We start from the raw sequence: 16,872 nt of genomic DNA on the forward strand, positions 1-16,872 counted from the left end.
CAATTTTGGAAATGTGAATTTTTTTGTAAATCTATGAACATTATTTAAAAATATGAATAAATTTATGAACATTATTTGAAATTATGAATAATTAAAAAAAATCCAAAGAGTTTTTGGAAAGTAAGTAAATTGATAGCTATTACTCTCAATATGGCCAGCCTAATTGTGAACATTCGAAGACATGGTGGAGGAGGAGCTTGTGCTGGCGCCTATGTTAGTGTTCCGGCATGCACGAGAGGAGTAGCGTTACAACATCTTCCTCCTCGAGTAGCACCGACTGGCGGAGGGCCAGATCTACAGCGAGCGCACGAGTGTGGAAGCCGTGGCAGCTATAGCCGTAGCGAACCCAAACTTCGTCGCCGAGCAGTAGGTACTCTACGAGGCCACCCACGCTCAAGCCGCCGCTCGCAACACACAAGCGGCACAGCCGGACGTGGAGGCCGCGTTTGCTGCTCAGGCGATCGCGGATGAGAACGCCACCAGCTGCAAACACTGTTTGGCCATGTCAGCGGGACGATGAGAGTGCTGGCCCCTCCACTTCCATCATGGGGCTCACATCCACCAACCACGGATAGGTCGCAGACTCCGACGAGGATGAGTAGGGCATTGGAGGCGGGAGTGCATTGTGTCCCAAGTGGGCCGGTCCGTCTCCCATGTTCTACTCTTTCTCACCGGCGACCGCACCTTCACTTCGCGGGTCTTATTGGCGTCACTCATGGAGATAGTAGATGGAGGACACAATTGCACGAAGGGAACAACAAGGACTTGGACGATGGACGCCACTATGAGCTAGGTTTAGGTCCGGTCCTCCTTTTTTCTTAATGAAAATTTTCCGAAATGTAATGAATTTCGGCCGGTTTGTATGAAAATCCTCCAGTTTATTGAAACTAGGCTTGAAATGTATGTGGTTAGCTTTGGATGGCTACTTCCCGCATCCGTGTCCGCAGACTCCCCCTACAAACACACACACACATGGGCGGATGCGGTGTCCAGTTTGCAGGTCAACCTTGAAGATGGCTAATATTATCTTTTTGAGGACATCCTGTAAGGCTCACCTTCGACTTCTCGATGCCCGCAAAAGGATGCAACCTCGATCGCCTACGGTGAGAGCATTTTTTTTATACATGTCAAGGTTGTCCTGCAGCTTGAGCTCGGCGCGCCCTACCTTGCTCACTTCTGGCAAGGACAACCAAAGTAAGGTATACATTACGAAGATGGTAATTTCAGCACCCCAAGAAACATGGGTGTTGATTGGCGAAGTTCCCTTATTTGCATTGGAAGTAGCTAAAATGATTGTGTGAATGCTGGTTGATTAAGATATGTAAGTGCTTTCAATTAAAAAAAGAGTGGCTGGCCTGATTATAGCATCAATATTAGCAGCCCCAGCTGTACTTTATGAATTGTTAGCATGTCTGTGCAAAATATTTCGTATTTAGTTGGGTTGATTTAGTTTTTTCAAGGGAGGGGGTACGTACCTAGGTATCTGGATCGAATTTTGGAGCATTATGCATTTATGGAAATATAGTGAATATTCGATGTAATTAACCACACCTTTTTTTTTTGCGGGAATCAACCATTATACCAACCACACACAACGCAAGCCAGCCATCATGTTATTGCCTTGTTTTCCTACATATTGCAAGTTTTTGCAACCTCACTACGTATTTCCTCCTTTTTGGTTTATAAGGCTTATCTTAAATTTTTTTTGTTTTTCTAATTTAAAGGGCTCATCTCCATCACATTTTTAGTTTCCAATGTGCATTAAATATTTGTATGCAAGAATTAAAAAGGAACACACCAATGCATGTAATGTTCCTACTCATTTAGTGGTCAAGCATGCATGCACTATAATTAATCCAAATTAATACATGAGTTTAATTAGGACAGTTTTGTAAGTACGAAATACAATCCTTCAATCAAAAAAATGCCTTGGCTAATGAGATTTAGATTTGAGCCCTATAAACTGAAAGGGAGGGAGTAGCTAGCTCTCTCCCCATCATCTCACTCTCTGGCATTGCGTTGCTCGTGTGTCCCAAGAAGTAAAGCTCGGGCCCTCACTTTGAGAATGGCAGCGGCAGAGGGCAGCAAGGAGGAGACGAGGAGGAGGAAGGCAGAGCGGGTGGCGCTGCCGGCGGGCATGGTACTGGTGCAGGTGTTGACGGTGGTGACGATGCTGTTGTCCAAGGCGGCGCTCAACGGCGGAATGCAACCCCTGGTCCTCCTCGTCTACCGCAACCTCGTCGCTGCTGCCACCATCGCCCCCCTTGCCGTTGTCTTTGAGAGGTATTGAGCCATGGTGCGCAATTTCAGTTAGTTTTAAACCATTGTATCCGTGTTCGGCGAAACACGTAGAGTACATCATTCATGAATGCATGCATGAAATGTCATTTGTTTTGCTTAGCTAGGTTGACTGACGGACAGCATGAACGCATAGGTATACACATGCCCGTACTTATAGCCGCCAGGTGTATGCTCATCGATCTGATCATTTGGGCACATGACAGTGCTAGACATGTCGCAACCGCCAGCTGTAGGCACGCTCGGTCGATGATCTGATCATTCACATGACAACAACTGCAGCCACGTCTGGATTCTGGAAGGAGTTTTTTTCCTTTTAAGTACTGTTTTTTTTTGAAAGGACAGCATATTTCCCTAACATGCATGCAATTTTCCATTTGATTCTCTGCATTTGCATCATCTGTTCTTCTTTCATTAATATAGCTACTGTCGTTGATGATTGCGCCACTGTTGTTGATGATTGCAGGGAAATATAGAAGAAAGTGAACATGGTTGTTCTGGGCTGGATCTTCATCAACGCTACTTTCGGGTTCGCATCCAACTATAGTATAGTGCAGCCTGTAATGCAATGCGCTTGCATGCTTCTACATTTCTTCATGTCCTCAGTTTATTGCGATGTGATTTCTGATCTGTACGAAATTATAACTCTGTTCATAATCTCGATCCTTGATGTTTTTTCTTTATCCTTGATGTTAAAAACAGGGAAAGCTTATCAGCATTAGGCTAGGCTAATCCACGCTACTAATATGGTAAATGTCTATGTTACGTTTTGAAGATTTTTGTTGTCCTTCCACTTGTCAAATTATAGTAATGTGGTTATCAGTATATATTGAAGTAATGTGCTTATCAGTATCTAAATTTTACCACGATAACAATGTATGATTACTGTGCTAAATATGTATGATTGCCAGGTAAATATTTATTAGGGATAGTAGCATTGCTGTGAAAGGCCAGGGTGAGTATTAAAATGTTACTCTAAATAGGTAAAAGATGAGGTGAGGCTGTAAAACTACTACTCCTCTATCCCATATTAATTGTCGCTCAAACGGATGTATCTAGCACTGAAATGAGACTAAGAGAGTATCATGGAAGTCCTACAATTGATCGAGAGTAGCGTTATGTAACCTAATATATAACCAAGTTATTTTCTTTTTGTTGTAACTAATTAAGTTACTATCACCTCCATCGCAGCCAAATGGTTGTACATGCGTGTAACCTGACAACTAAATGGCTATAATTTTGCAATTGGCAATGAAAAATTATGAAACATGTCAACATCGGACTAAGTTTGGAAATCTCGTCAGTGTAGCAGCCATCAGTGAAAACGTGTGGTTAATCGGTTTGACGGTTGGTGAAATAAGAGTTTTTGGAAGTTTTCAAAACCATTTTTTCGTAATATATGTTATGTTTACATGTCTACTCTCTTATTTGCATGCATGTGTGAGAAAGTGGCACAAAAATAACAGACATCGAAATTACGTCAGGCTATTGTGTTGGATTCTCAGTTATTTAATATGTATTCAGTACAGTTTTGGACCTTAAGACTATGTTACGTTTTTATTTAATAATATAGCTGCATGCATCGATTGATGCACAGGCCGGGGGTCATCCTCCTTTAAAAAAAGTCTTGCATCCAATAAATTTTGAATTATGCGTGTATGATGCAGAGTTTTGCTGGTGACGGGGTTGTACTACTGCGCCCTACGGGCCACCAGCGCCGCCTATACCGTCAACTTCTTCAACCTTATTCCCGTTGTCACCTTCCTCATCGCTGTCGTGCTCCAGGCCGAGCGCATCTCCCTCGGCACCTGGCCCGGCAGGATGAAGCTGGTCGGCACGGCTGTTGGTGTCGCCGGCACCATGGTGGTCAGCCTATGCAAGGGCCCTCATCTCCCGCTGCCGCACCTCCGACCGTCCAATGCCCACGCCCACGCCAGCGCACCGGCACCAGCGTCGGTGATCCAAGGTGGCCGCGACATGGTCATCGGCACGCTGTTCATGTGTGGGAGCTGCGTGAGCTATGCACTATGGTTCGTGGTGCAGGCTAGGGTTGCCAAGGTGTTCCCTTCCCGATACTGGTCCACCGCGCTCACGTGCGCGGCGGGCAGTCTGCAGTCAGCCGCGGCTGCCGCGGCGGCGGCCGTCCTAGCACCCCGCGAGGGCTGGGCGGCGGAGTGGAGGATGGGGTGGGACCTGCGCCTGGCCACGGTGGTGTACTCCGGGGTCTTCAACACCGGCGTCACGTTCGTGCTCGTGTCGTGGGCGGTGGCGCGCCGCGGCCCCGTGTACCCTCCGATGTTCAACTTTCTGTCGCTCATTGCCACGACTGCGGTTGACGCCGGCATGCTCGGCACCGACCTCTACCTCGGCGGTGTTCTCGGGGCGGGCCTTGTCGTCATGGGGCTCTACGCGTTCCTCTGGGGCAAAGGCAAGGAGCTCGCTGCCGCCAAGGCGGGCAACGGCGAGCAAAAGCTGCAGCGTGGACACGCCGATGATGGCATTGCCTAGCGGTTTGGCCTAGCAAGCCAGAGCAGTCCATACGGAATTAACTGAACTATTAGTCCTAACTTGAAATTGTCAGTGAATCAACCTGTGGTTGGATGGTTAGAGGGACTGTGGTATCCCCAGTCCATCAGGGTTCAAATCTTGATGCTCGCAGATGTTAAAAAAAACTTGAAATTGTCCTTGACAAACACTACTACATGAGGATTTTTCTTTTCTCTTTCTAAAATAGTATTGTGCTGACGTGGCTAGTGCACGGCAAATTGAATGTTTTTCATGGCAATTCATATTGCCACGAGGATGGCAAATCTTCACCAAGCACGACAAATCCTATGATAAGAAAAGAATGCTAAAGAAAGTTACAATCCTCAGACAATATAAATTGCCATAAAACCCGTTTGATTTGCCATGCCCTCCAGCAAACATTTGCTGCTATCAAAATCCTTCTTTTATACAAGACCCCTTCTTTGTTATTGATGGTCTAATAATGCTTGTTATAATTAGCCAGTCCATGTGTACTCTTGTACTAGTAGAATAAAGAAGGGATTAGTCAGTCACCGAACCTACTCAAAAAAAGAAAATAAGAATCACCGGACCTACTCAGATGCTAATTGCTGCTATATGTACGAAAGTGCTCTCGTGAGCTCGAGCTCACATGCACCCTTGCTACAGTATAATTTTAAAAATATATTTTTTTAAAAAAGAAAAAAACTGAAGTTTTTGGCCAACAAACATTGTTGTGTTTTTCGCATGCGTGCAAACTTTCGTGATAAAATGGCATTCATGCAGGTCATGGCAAAACAACAAAATCGATGCTCCAAAGTGCTTCCAAAACAGTTTCTTTATCATGATTTTGCATTTTTGTCGAGACCTCCACAAATGTCATTCCATCACCAAAATTGGCCCGCATGTGAAACACACATCAATGTTTGTTGCAAAAAAGTTTCAATTTTACTGTAGCAAATGGTGCATGTGAGCTCGAGCTCACATACTCCATGCCCCTGTACATACACATACACAACTGTATATACCTTCTAGAGTTGTAATCGCACTAGAAATAAATAAAGTAAACAATAGCCACACATGCCCATGTTTTCTTTCTTCAAATAAGTGTTGTGAGCTCTGTCATTTCTATTAGGAGGAGTGAGAAGTTGTACATAATCAGACTACAGATACACTAGGCCTTGCCTAGGGTTATGTGCTATCTAACAGAGGAACAACGCCCATCATCTTGAACAACTCTGTGAAAGGCCATTGCTCTCTCCCTCATAAGTTCCCTGATCATATAGAGCGTACATTGTTGCCACTGTCCTATATTCATTCCTAAAAATCCTATCATTCTGTTTGTTCCATATTTGTCAGGCACTGTAAAACCTGACCACATCGAGCCTCCTGTCTAATTTCGGTGCGTCCTTCATGTCGATCGACCACCAATCTGCATACTTGTCCGGAACTGGAGCGGTTCTGGGGGCTGGCTGAATCTCTTGGAAGCCCGAGGAGGATGCCATTCCTACAAATTTGCGTAGTAGCAAAGTTGCAGGCTATAAAGAGATGGACAACAGACTCGGCAGCCGAGCCACATATCAGACAAATTTGCGTAGTAGCAAAGTTTGTCGGTTGTGAGCAGTCCACCATGCGCTAGAAGGAAAATCCTGTTGTCACTAACTTGCTAGGAGGGGTCTCCTATACCACTACCATGGTTAGCATGGAACCGTCTTCTCAAAAGTTTATCAAATACCAATTGGCTTACTTGAGCATATGAGAACTAACCATTATGTAGGATATGAAACCGTTCATCCAATCATTTACTCAAACTTTAAAAAGAAAAAGTGATATCTCTAGACTTTCAGGTTCATGAGAAGATGGAGATATGAAGAAGTTGTTCCCTCTATCTTTGGAGGGCAAAGCATTGAAATTCTTTAGTCTCCTGGATGATCCTTATGAAATGGAATTGATTGAACGCCATTTCGAATTTAGCTCAAAACATTATTATTTTTAGCAAGTACGCGAGGATAGGAATTGTATTTATAATTTTTTGCCACATTCCGAAGAACGTATGACTTAGGCTTAGGGAAGACTTAAATCACCAATACTCAAATGCCGCAATAATGAGTTTTCCAAAGAGATGATCATTACAAATTTCTAAGCAAGACTTCCTCAACATGATAAAGAAGCGCTTGATAGTTCTTTTGGTTGTTTAAGTTATGTATAAAAGCATGTGGACAAAATTACTAGGACATACATTTTCAGTTTTTTCATCATTGATGATATGAATAAAACATTCATGGTCAGGCCTTAAGGTTCTCAATCTAGCGTTAATGCACGAAATTCTATTCTAATATGCATGGTAAAATAATGTACAAATTTATACCGCAATAACAATGACTCATCCACAAGATGCTTAGCAAACTCCAAATTTGAACACTAATAGAAAGGGATAGAGCTCTCAAATTTGAACAATAATAGAAAGGAATAGAGCTCACCATCGTGGCCCCACCGCGGCTGAAGAATGAGGAAGCACATGTCGGGTCTATGACCGCGCACACATGCATGGTAGACCCGGCGTCTGACGGCTGGGCGGAATGCAACTTTTGGATCAGACAGAGTCCACACGTTGCCACAGCCGATGGGACAAAACGACGGTGTTCATGAAGGAGTAAAGGTGCGGTGGCACTAGATTGTCGATCCACTTCTTTGCGACGCACGATGTCGGCCGTGGCATCAGATTCTCTCCGAGCGACGGCGCCGGAACAGAGGGGAGTTACAAGAGGAAGGAATGCGGGTGGATAGAAACTGTGAAGGAAGGGGGAGAGGTGCTGCTGGAACGGTGAAAAGAGAGTGGCATCAGGGACGGTTAGTGAGAGTTTTGATTGTGGGGCAGCAGTGTATGACTAATTTTAATAGGCCGCGAACAAACCAACACTGACCAGATGGAAAACTGAAGGGTCTAATTTGAATAGGCTACACATACAAGTCAAATATAGAAGACAGTTAGTGAAAACGTTTGATTCATTTTGGTCAGCGGAGCACGTTATCACAGATCGACCATTTTTGTACCCATCTGTGATATGCATTTAGCAGAGCCAAATAAACATTTTCACTGATGCCTCGGGAGTGGCCAGTTAGTGCTAATGCTCTTTACTGCCGTATCGTGTGGTCATGGGATGGTCAGTGATGAGAGGTTAGTGCTATTCGGATCTGTAGTAGTGTTGAAGCGCTTCGGGCATATGGAGGAGATCAAGTCAACCAAAGAGTGAGGTCTTTTATATAGATGGCCGGACTAAGAGGCGAAGAAGGTCTTTGGCATGGACAGCTGGATAGGCAACTTTGGGGATTGCCTGAATGTAAAAACTTATTGAACATCCGATGCTTTTTTATTGTGATTGCATATGCTTACAACTATTAAAAGTATGTTTAAATTGTTATTGATCTTGGTATGCATGTCAAATGGAGGAGGCCGAAGCAGGGGCGGACATTTGATGCCTGCGGTTGGACGACCTTCGCTGCCCTAAAACTGTTCATGAATACATCCAGATTTCCAGACATGCATGTTTGTAGACATCTCTCTGCATTCTGCAAGCGAACATCCCTTAGTCGACGGAGGAGGAGCTGCTGGAGTTCTACCTCAAGCAGCAGATCAGTAGCAACAATAAGAATCAGCAGCTTAAGGCGTGACGAGCGCTGGATTTCACTCTGCATGCAACACAAAGGAGTTAGCATGAGCACCGCTGAAGCTCTGCTTCTGATCGGTGGATCTTCAAGGCATGTACATGGTCGGCTTTCGTGCCGTTGGAGATGGCGTGCTTGGCGAACTCAATGGCTCTTGATGAACAGTAAAAGAAAAATCTGCAATGCTTTGTGGCAAACTTTGACAAACGCTTTGTGTGTTTGCCAAAATTTGTCAGAAAATGACATTTGGAAAAAACTCAGATGCTCCAGAAATGCTATTTTAGAAAGCATTTAGGAGTGCTCATATTGCTTTTTTTTGCCATGACCTCCACGAATATCATTTCTGCTAAAATCTGTCAAGCACACAACATTTATCAAAGTTTGCCAAGATAAATTCAGAAATTATGATTTCTTTTGGATTTACTGTTCATCCTGAGCAGAAAATTAAGGACTTCGATGCTGATGAAACCTTTTTGGACCCATGTTGAGCACAGCAGAATGGAGCTACCTTCTGCTGCTACTCAACTTGCCCTCCAAAGAATCTGATTGCCAAGAGATGCAGGTCACCAACCTAGTCGTTGGGGCCAGACTTGTACCGATGTTTCTTAGGACAACTGTTCATCACTGTGCCTTAAAATGACAACCGTAGCTGCAAACAAACTTACAGTGCCGAAAAATACGACAATCTCCCCAACCCGTCTCTTAACGGCCCTGCTTTAGCCTTAGTACAGGTCCATCACATCAAGATGGTACGTTCTTAAGCTAGTAGAATTTCAGGGTTCAGATTAGGGAAGTTACAAACACTTCATACTTGCTAGACATGATCAGCTTGTGCTTTAACTGGATCAGCAGCTTGAGGACAAGATAGGCGCACATGCATCGAGATGCACTTCATCAGGTTAGAATTGTTGTTGCTGCCGCTGATATATAATTTCTTCTTCCACATCTATTCCTTCCTCAAGCTCGTGCCATTTGGGATAGCACCAAAATGGCTTAGGCACGGGCCATCTGTCCAGAGTAACACATAAATAAGCTGCTAAAATAATATACATCTCTAGCAAGCAGTGTTAATGAACGCGTAGTAAATAAACAATACCTGTTTGGGCTATCATCATCGTCTCTAGCAACAGTCCTGCAAACAGGCCAAAAATAGTTTTACGTACAAGAACAAACACACGCGTGTGAGGACAAGATCAAAACCACGTAACATCAGTTCACTACTTCATATGTCTGAACAATAAGAGGCGAAATGGCTCAACCGCAAAAGCAAGTTGGGATTTAAGAACTAGCATGAGTTCCAAATTAAAAGTAACCTGAAAAATAACAACCAAAACCAACCCATATTTACCATTATAGTTCCAGGTTAGAGTGATGCAATGAGAGATACGATACAATACTTCCATAATCACAAATGTACGTACAATCAGGCATGCTCAGCTGTCGGCCACAACCACAGGACGGTCTTTATCGCACCAGTGTCATATGTTATTTCTCATATGCACAACAGTTCTATTCAAGCTTCTAATTAATGTGCTCAGTACAAGAAGATCAAAATGGTGACAAATGTCCTATCGAGGCTACTAAACTTCCTCAAGATTGCATATTATTATGCACACGCAAGACACCTGCATACTGTACAAAAAATTACATAAATATAGAGAGCATACCCTTGTGCATCAAAATTCTTCAAGACTTTTTGAATTATATTCACTGGTATGTATGGAGCCTCTTCCAAGCCATAGAAGTTCATGCCAATAAAATTTCCATCAAAATCAATAAGAGGCCCTCCAATCCCAGCCTAGCACACAAAAGTAATGAATAGGAAAAGACAGTATTTGTAAGCCATACAGATGTGATGATGGATTTAATTACTCATTCTGACGCAACTATTTATTTCCACCACACGAAAAGACACAGCGTACCTTGGTGATTTTACAGGTGGAAATCTTAAGCTCTTTGCAACCAAGCTTACTTGGTTTGTCAATCACGATCCCACTTATGGCCATTAATTTGTCTGATTGGTAGATGCGCCCTATAGCTACTACCTCCTTCTGAGGTTTAATTAGCATCTGGTTATCGATTTGTGCTGTCTGAGTACAACAGAAATTCTTGATGTGGACTACGGCAATGTTATAGTGTAGACTGTAATGTTGCAATGTCCCTCTGGTATGACGATTATCTGGAAGGCACACTACAATCTGCAATTAATGATATGGTAAGACTAAACCAGTGATATCATGAATAAGTAGAAGGGGCAATTAAACAATTATTAGCAGAGTAACAACCTTAAGGTTATCAGCAACCTTGTTTTCATCGTCAGAAGTTCTAACCAAACTTGCCGAGGTCAGAACTCTTGTGGTGGACCCATTGCAGTCTATGAATACGCCAGTGCAAGCAAAACACCTTGTTTTTCCTACAAGAGTAATGACTCTGATAATTTAGTGAAGAAATTGGAAAAAGAATATTGAAAGTAAACGAGCTTATAATGAATATAATTACCACTGAACGAAGCCAATGCAACAACACTTTGAGACATATTTGAAGCAACGTTTCTTTCGAGTTTACTCCAGATATCTTCACTAAATTTCTCTTCAAAATTGTTAAGCAAACGCATGCCCACTGGCAAAAGCAATAAAGATTCAGTAGTGGAGGGGAGCTGGAGAGACCAGTCAGATGACAGACATTCCAACAGAAAAGAGTAAATATCAAAAGGACACGAATGAACTCACCATTCTGCCAAACTGGGAGGGGATAACCATTGGACCTCAGCTCCTTTTTTGTAGCAACGCCTAAATTTTGCAACATAGTTAAGTGATTGATGACCCCATGTATAATGATGGTCAGGAAAACTGCAAGCAATGACTCACCAAAATAAGGATAACCCGGCCGCCCAGAACATAAAGACTTCCGCTCTAATAATAATCTATCCATGAGTCCTGGTGCCACAGGGGTGAAACAATTAATGACTGTGAACAATGATCAATAATCAACATTAGAAGTGATCCAACCTGGTTGACATTCTGGATCACAGAGAGTACATATGGAAGGTTTCTGATCCTTAAGTTTCTCTCCCTTCCTTGAGCTGTCTAAAATGGAGAAGATTGGAGAAGGGAAATAAGCAGAATTTAGAACACTGAAAAGCAGTATGAAGGAGTATATTCTCATATTCATATACTACACTGAAGTACTTAGAATGAACTAATTAATTAGCATATCAAATATGTTAGCATGATAATAGGTGCAACCATAAAACTAAGTATGTGGTTCTAAAAAAAACACACTAAGTATGTACCCAGATTCTACAAATGATTGTTGAAAATTAACATTGGTGGTGACTTTGGCGAGGAATTGCCTGGTACTGTGATGATTGTGCACAGTTTAGCAATCTTAAGGTGCTTTTCTCACCTTCTGAATCAGGCTTATAAGGTCTGGGAAATCTTTCAAGTTTACTACCAGGTCCTTTCTTATTTGTAGCACTGCAGCAGAATGCGATAAGCTGATCGGAGTAATAGAGAAATCCACAAAAGTAAAATATGGATGATATGTATGCATGGATACCAAACAATAATACAAATTTCAATGTTTAAAAGGGGCAAATCAGGAAAATTGTTGATTGGGGTCAGATTGCACTAAACAACAATACAATGGGGAAAACCCTAAAACCTAAATATTTATTGTGTTAGATTATTGTATAGACGAAAATATTTATTAAATATAAATAGCATAAGATGGTGGAAAGCTTTTCCCATGCGTGTTGTGTTGAGTGACAACAAAAAACAATAAAATGGAGATAATATTATACCAAACCTACCAGGGAACCTTCACTACCTTATCATTTAAACAAGTATTAATAGCTTAAACATGGACACCCGAGTCCCAATTGTGTACAGGGCAACTGCAAGACATCATAACAAGACAGGTGGTATGGATTGTCAAGGTCACACTGCAGCTTATCCAGCCCCAGATGTCACAAACAACTAATTTGTTATCAAGGGAGATGTTGTCAAATGCAGATCATCTACCAGATGCAAGTATTACAAAAAAAAAATCAAAACAACGCATTTCAGAAACTGTTTGACATTCAGCATGATTGGTGGTACCATCAAACCTCGGCTATTGATGAGCGGAATTATTCTTATGTACTTAGTTCATTCATTTTGTATGTCTACTGATGTGTGGTCAGCCTACTGGAAATTCCAGGTTGAATAACAAATTCGCATGAAGCAGAACAGATAGGCTATAGTCATCCAGGAAATGTTTCAGTTAGACTAGTTGTATGCCGTTATCGAGAATAGAATGTGCTCAATCAAGTTTATTTGCAAATCAGGCCAGGCGTTAAGTGCATGGCACTAGTTTCTGTGCTAAATAGTTCTCATTCGCTCAATATTACAGTAATCGAGCATGTTAGACTCCTCACTACATACCAACTTGTGATCATGCTTTAACTGTTCTTAGCCTTGTACAACACATGCAGTAATTCAAACAATCTGATTTCATATTCTATACAAAAATCCTGCACATTCTTTTAGAATGCATGAATTGTTAAGACAATTTTTGTTAACAAATTTTCCAACAACGCAAGAGATTTATGTAATGTGTTGTTAGCTGCAGTATGATGTCATAAGAAGCCACTATTGTATTAAGTGCACTCTTGATTAAGCTTTCCACCCTTATTTATCTTCCTAAGCATGTGTGACCCATGTGCAAAAAAGCTAATAAGACAGTATGGAGGACAAGAGTAGAAAAGCAATCAGAGTAAGTATGGAGGACATACAACCACTGAATTGTTTTCCTGAACTGCGACAGGAGTTCAAGAATTTTAATCCTTGGTAGGAATGGAGTTTCTTTCTCAGCATAAAAGTTCATCCCAATGAAGTCCCCATTAAAATCAACAAGGGGCCCTCCAACTCCAGTCTAGGAAAAGAATAAAGTGACAGTGAGCCAAGCACAAAGATGTAGGGATGCTGAGACAGTTTTTTTTTTGCTATGTATAGAAAGTGAGAAATTAACACCGCACCATAGTAATTTCACATGTGGAGATGGCAAGCTCCTCCCGGTAAGCTCCTTTTGGATTGTCAGTCAACATCCCAGCTGTGGCCATTAATTTTCCTGAGTTGAAGCAACGCCCTACGGCAACTACTTTACTGTGAGACTCAAATTGCCGCTGATGATCTAGACATGTTACTTGAAGAGAATGGCAGCAAGCGATATTGATAACCGCAACATTGTATTTCAAATCATAGAATTCCAACCATCCCAGTTCAAGTGTGTTATCTGGAAGGCGCACTTCAATCTGCATCAATAAAGCAAGGCAACAAGTATATAGCCTGGTTAGCAGAATTATTTTAACATGATATTAAATAAGCAAGCAATAGTGTACAAAAAGAAAGTTGGGAGTACCAACCGTCATATCGTGAAGGATCTTGGTGTCATCATCAACAGATCTAACCAAACTTAATGAAGTCAGACAACTTGTAAAAGTAGGCTTGTTTACGATAATTATGCCCGTGCATGCAAAAAACACGGTCTTTTCTGCACAATATGGTATTTCCAAATTCTCAATCATGAAGTACTAACAAATAGACATAGATAAAATTTTGCAAAGCTAGTGTCTATAATCACCATCAGCAAATGAAGCAAGCGATACAACAGTGCCCGCTAAGTTTGAGGCGATTTCTTCACTGAGTTCCATCCAGACACCTTGACCAGAATCACTTGAGCTGCCAAATTCCTCTTCGAAAGGCTTGTCCGGACGCGAATTTCCTAGTTAGGGAAGCATCATCATGTTCATATCATACAACACAATTCTGATCGTAAGTTGCAGAAGAAGGAACAAGCAGCGAGACTGAAACCAGACAACTAGTGGCTCACCTCGCCAAGCTGTCCAGACTTTTTGTATCTTGGTCTGGCTTCTCGTGCAAACGCCTTCTCGCTTCATATTGTCAGCCTGGAGTGGAAATAGGCTCTAGCAAACGCGGATCTAGAATATGATAAACTGCGAACGCCATTGGGGTTCAGCAAATCGTTCAGCCACAAGGGAGGAAATCAAACGATCGCGACAAAAGAGGGGAGGGTGGGGGTTCAGCTAATCACTGGATGAAAAAAGCTCGTACCGCAAAGATCAAAAGCCCCAGAAATCGCAGCCGGGTGGAGACAGCAGGGAGGAACGGCGATGGCGATGGCGGCGCGCGTGGGGGTGGGGAGTGGAGGATCAACCCTAGGGCAGGGCAGGCGGCGGTGGGTCGGGTCGGGTTGGTATGTCACGGCTCGGGAGAAGGGCAGGAAAAGATGGAACAGGACGGGACGGGACGGGGACGCTGATCAATTTTCACCGTGGATGCAAACTTGCACAAACTGTTTGGGCAAAGGCCGGCCTTCTGGAGTTAGCAGTTTCATGTGAGTCTACAGCAGATTTCTTGGGCTCTGACATACCACAAGAGGCACATGGCAATCTCTGGAATGTTTTCTTTGCAGCTGCTGCTGTTGCGCTCTGGCATGCTCGGAACGAGCAAGTTTTCCACAACAAGTGTTGGACATCTGCAAGGGTCCTTCTTGAAGTGGCCGACCTGATCAAGTTATGGACTCTGCGAGCACCGGCGGGAAATGTCAGGGAACGTTTATATTCTTGGGCTGATGTAATGGTGCGAGAATAGCTGCAAAGCTTTTTCTGTTTCCTTTTCTCCCCTTCCTTCCTACCCTCCCTTGTTTTTCTTCTCAGGCTTGGCGTTGGCCTGCTGCACGTTCTGTGCGGCGCTCATAACGCCTTCATGTAAAACGACTTTGGTCGCTCAGGCTACGGCCTGTTTTGAATGCATAAGGTAGAACATGATCTATCTTTTCTTTCAAAAAAAAAATTCACTGTGGAGGGGGAGAGCGGATTACCTTTGTTAGATTTACAGATTTTTGTACGCTACTATATGATTCGTGTGGCCACGGAGAGCAAAAGGAAAAGCTTCTTCTCTTTTCTTTCGAACACGGTACATATGCAAACAAATCTTCAACATTACCTTAAAATCAAACCCTATTTTTGTCCGCGGACTGGCGAGGACCGGTGCCCAGACATTGATGCAAGAGCCAGCCATCCAACCTTGCCCACATAAATTTCAAACAAACTTGAATAAATTTGACACATTTTATCAAACACGACAGATTTCCGCATATTTCAGATATAATAATTTACATAAAACAGACGATATTTAGACCGTTCAACTATTAAAAGAAACCTAGGAGGCTAACTTCAGGCGGAGACGATCTCCTACATGTGGCCGGCAGCACCCTTGTCACTGTCTACGTTGTCATTGTCGTCCTTCCAGCGCAGGGGCGCAACAGCCTTGCCGGCCCCCGCCTGGCACTCATGGAGGAGCCGTTTTGCTTCCTCTTGCGCTGTGCGGAGGGCCGCTATGGCCAATGCCGACCCAGACCTTGGTCCCCTGGCGGCGGCATTGGCCCTGCCGGCAATGGTGGAGGTGCCGCTTAGCGACCATTCCTCATCAATCTTGGCGAGCTCCCCGTGGAGAAGGTGGCGCCGCCGCTTGGGCGTCTTCGTGGTGGTGAGATACTGGTCAAGAGCTCAGGCCGCCAGCAGGTCGGGGTCGTTGCGGACTCAGCCTGGCGCCTCGTCCGACTTGGCAAACACAGAGTGGCGTGTCGCGTTGCGCTGCTCCTGCCTCGCCGCCCTGTCCTCGATGGACACAATGGACCGCAATTAAGAGTTGCCGCCCCCGTGGTAGTGGAGGATGCGCCCGCCTGCCTTCGCGATCGCGGGTGGCAGCTCCTCCTTGATGACATGGCCGCGCCAATTACGGTGCGGCGGCGGTGATGACTCCTGCTTGACGCGGCGGAGAGGCGATGTTGGCTCCTGCTTGACACAGTAGTGTAGCGGGCAGTGCGGCTCCTCCTTGATGACAAGCGGCAGCAAGGGCGTCACTGAACCACATTCAGGAGGGACCGCTCCGTTAGCAGCCCGATCTGATGCACTAACTCCTTGTCCGTCGCCGTGGCCTCTGAGAGGATGCATGGTTGATGATGGAGCGGCTGCTGCGATGACACCTCGTCGTCGCTGGAGGAGATGACGATCTCCTCCTTGCTAGAGCAGCCGGCGGCCGTGGATCCCAAGGGCCCCAGCGATGATGGTCTCGCCAAGATCTGGAGCCGCCAGCGCCGCCTGTTGCCGCAAAGAACCAAGACTTGGGTATGGTGTGGATGCAGAGAGGAGGAGGGGGTCAGAGAAGAGGTTGAGTGCGGAGGTGTGGATGTGGACGTCACTGGAGCATGGAATATATAGCCGCAGCCAGGTCATGAGAACAAACCATTGGAAATATGCCCTGGAGACAATAATATTATATTATTATATTTCCATGTTCAGGATTAAGAGTTTGTATTTCATGCTATAACTGATATGAT

General features: G+C 43.9%; 1 protein-coding gene and 1 pseudogene across 1 annotated transcript; one reads left to right on the forward strand and one right to left on the reverse strand.

Annotated features, from left to right (window-relative positions):
* The first annotated feature begins 2,065 nt into the window (after positions 1–2,065).
* LOC125546591 (WAT1-related protein At5g64700-like) lies at positions 2,066–4,806 on the forward strand (annotated as a pseudogene).
* Positions 4,807–8,906: 4,100 nt separating this feature from the next.
* LOC125547837 (uncharacterized) lies at positions 8,907–14,749 on the reverse strand. The gene is made up of 16 exons (XM_087516571.1): positions 14,583–14,749; positions 14,341–14,464; positions 14,092–14,232; positions 13,874–14,001; positions 13,487–13,762; positions 13,244–13,383; positions 11,875–11,945; positions 11,478–11,555; positions 11,337–11,405; positions 11,199–11,258; positions 10,969–11,088; positions 10,755–10,882; positions 10,392–10,667; positions 10,137–10,267; positions 9,566–9,601; positions 8,907–9,477 (listed from the first exon to the last, which is right to left on the reverse strand). Exons 2-16 carry the CDS (start codon positions 14,405–14,407, stop codon positions 9,369–9,371), a joined length of 1,830 nt encoding a protein of 609 aa, XP_087372697.1. The 5' UTR covers positions 14,408–14,464; positions 14,583–14,749; the 3' UTR covers positions 8,907–9,368.
* Between the last annotated feature and the right edge of the window lie 2,123 nt (positions 14,750–16,872).

Source organism: Triticum urartu, chromosome 3A (genome assembly GCF_056163025.1).
Source record: "Triticum urartu cultivar PI428250 chromosome 3A, HENAU_Tu73, whole genome shotgun sequence".
Taxonomy (NCBI): Eukaryota; Viridiplantae; Streptophyta; class Magnoliopsida; order Poales; family Poaceae; genus Triticum; species Triticum urartu.

Bases quoted from the DNA above. Each gene is read 5' to 3' on its own strand.
- LOC125547837 (XM_087516571.1), bottom strand. From the start codon at position 14,407: ATGAAGCGAGAAGGCGTTTGCACGAGAAGCCAGACCAAGATACAAAAA. The intron at 13,384-13,486 runs GTGCGGTGTTAA...TTCTTTTCCTAG, and splicing joins CCACATGTGAAATTACTATG to ACTGGAGTTGGAGGGCCCCT. The intron at 11,406-11,477 runs GTTGGATCACTT...CTGTGGCACCAG, and splicing joins TGATCCAGAATGTCAACCAG to GACTCATGGATAGATTATTA.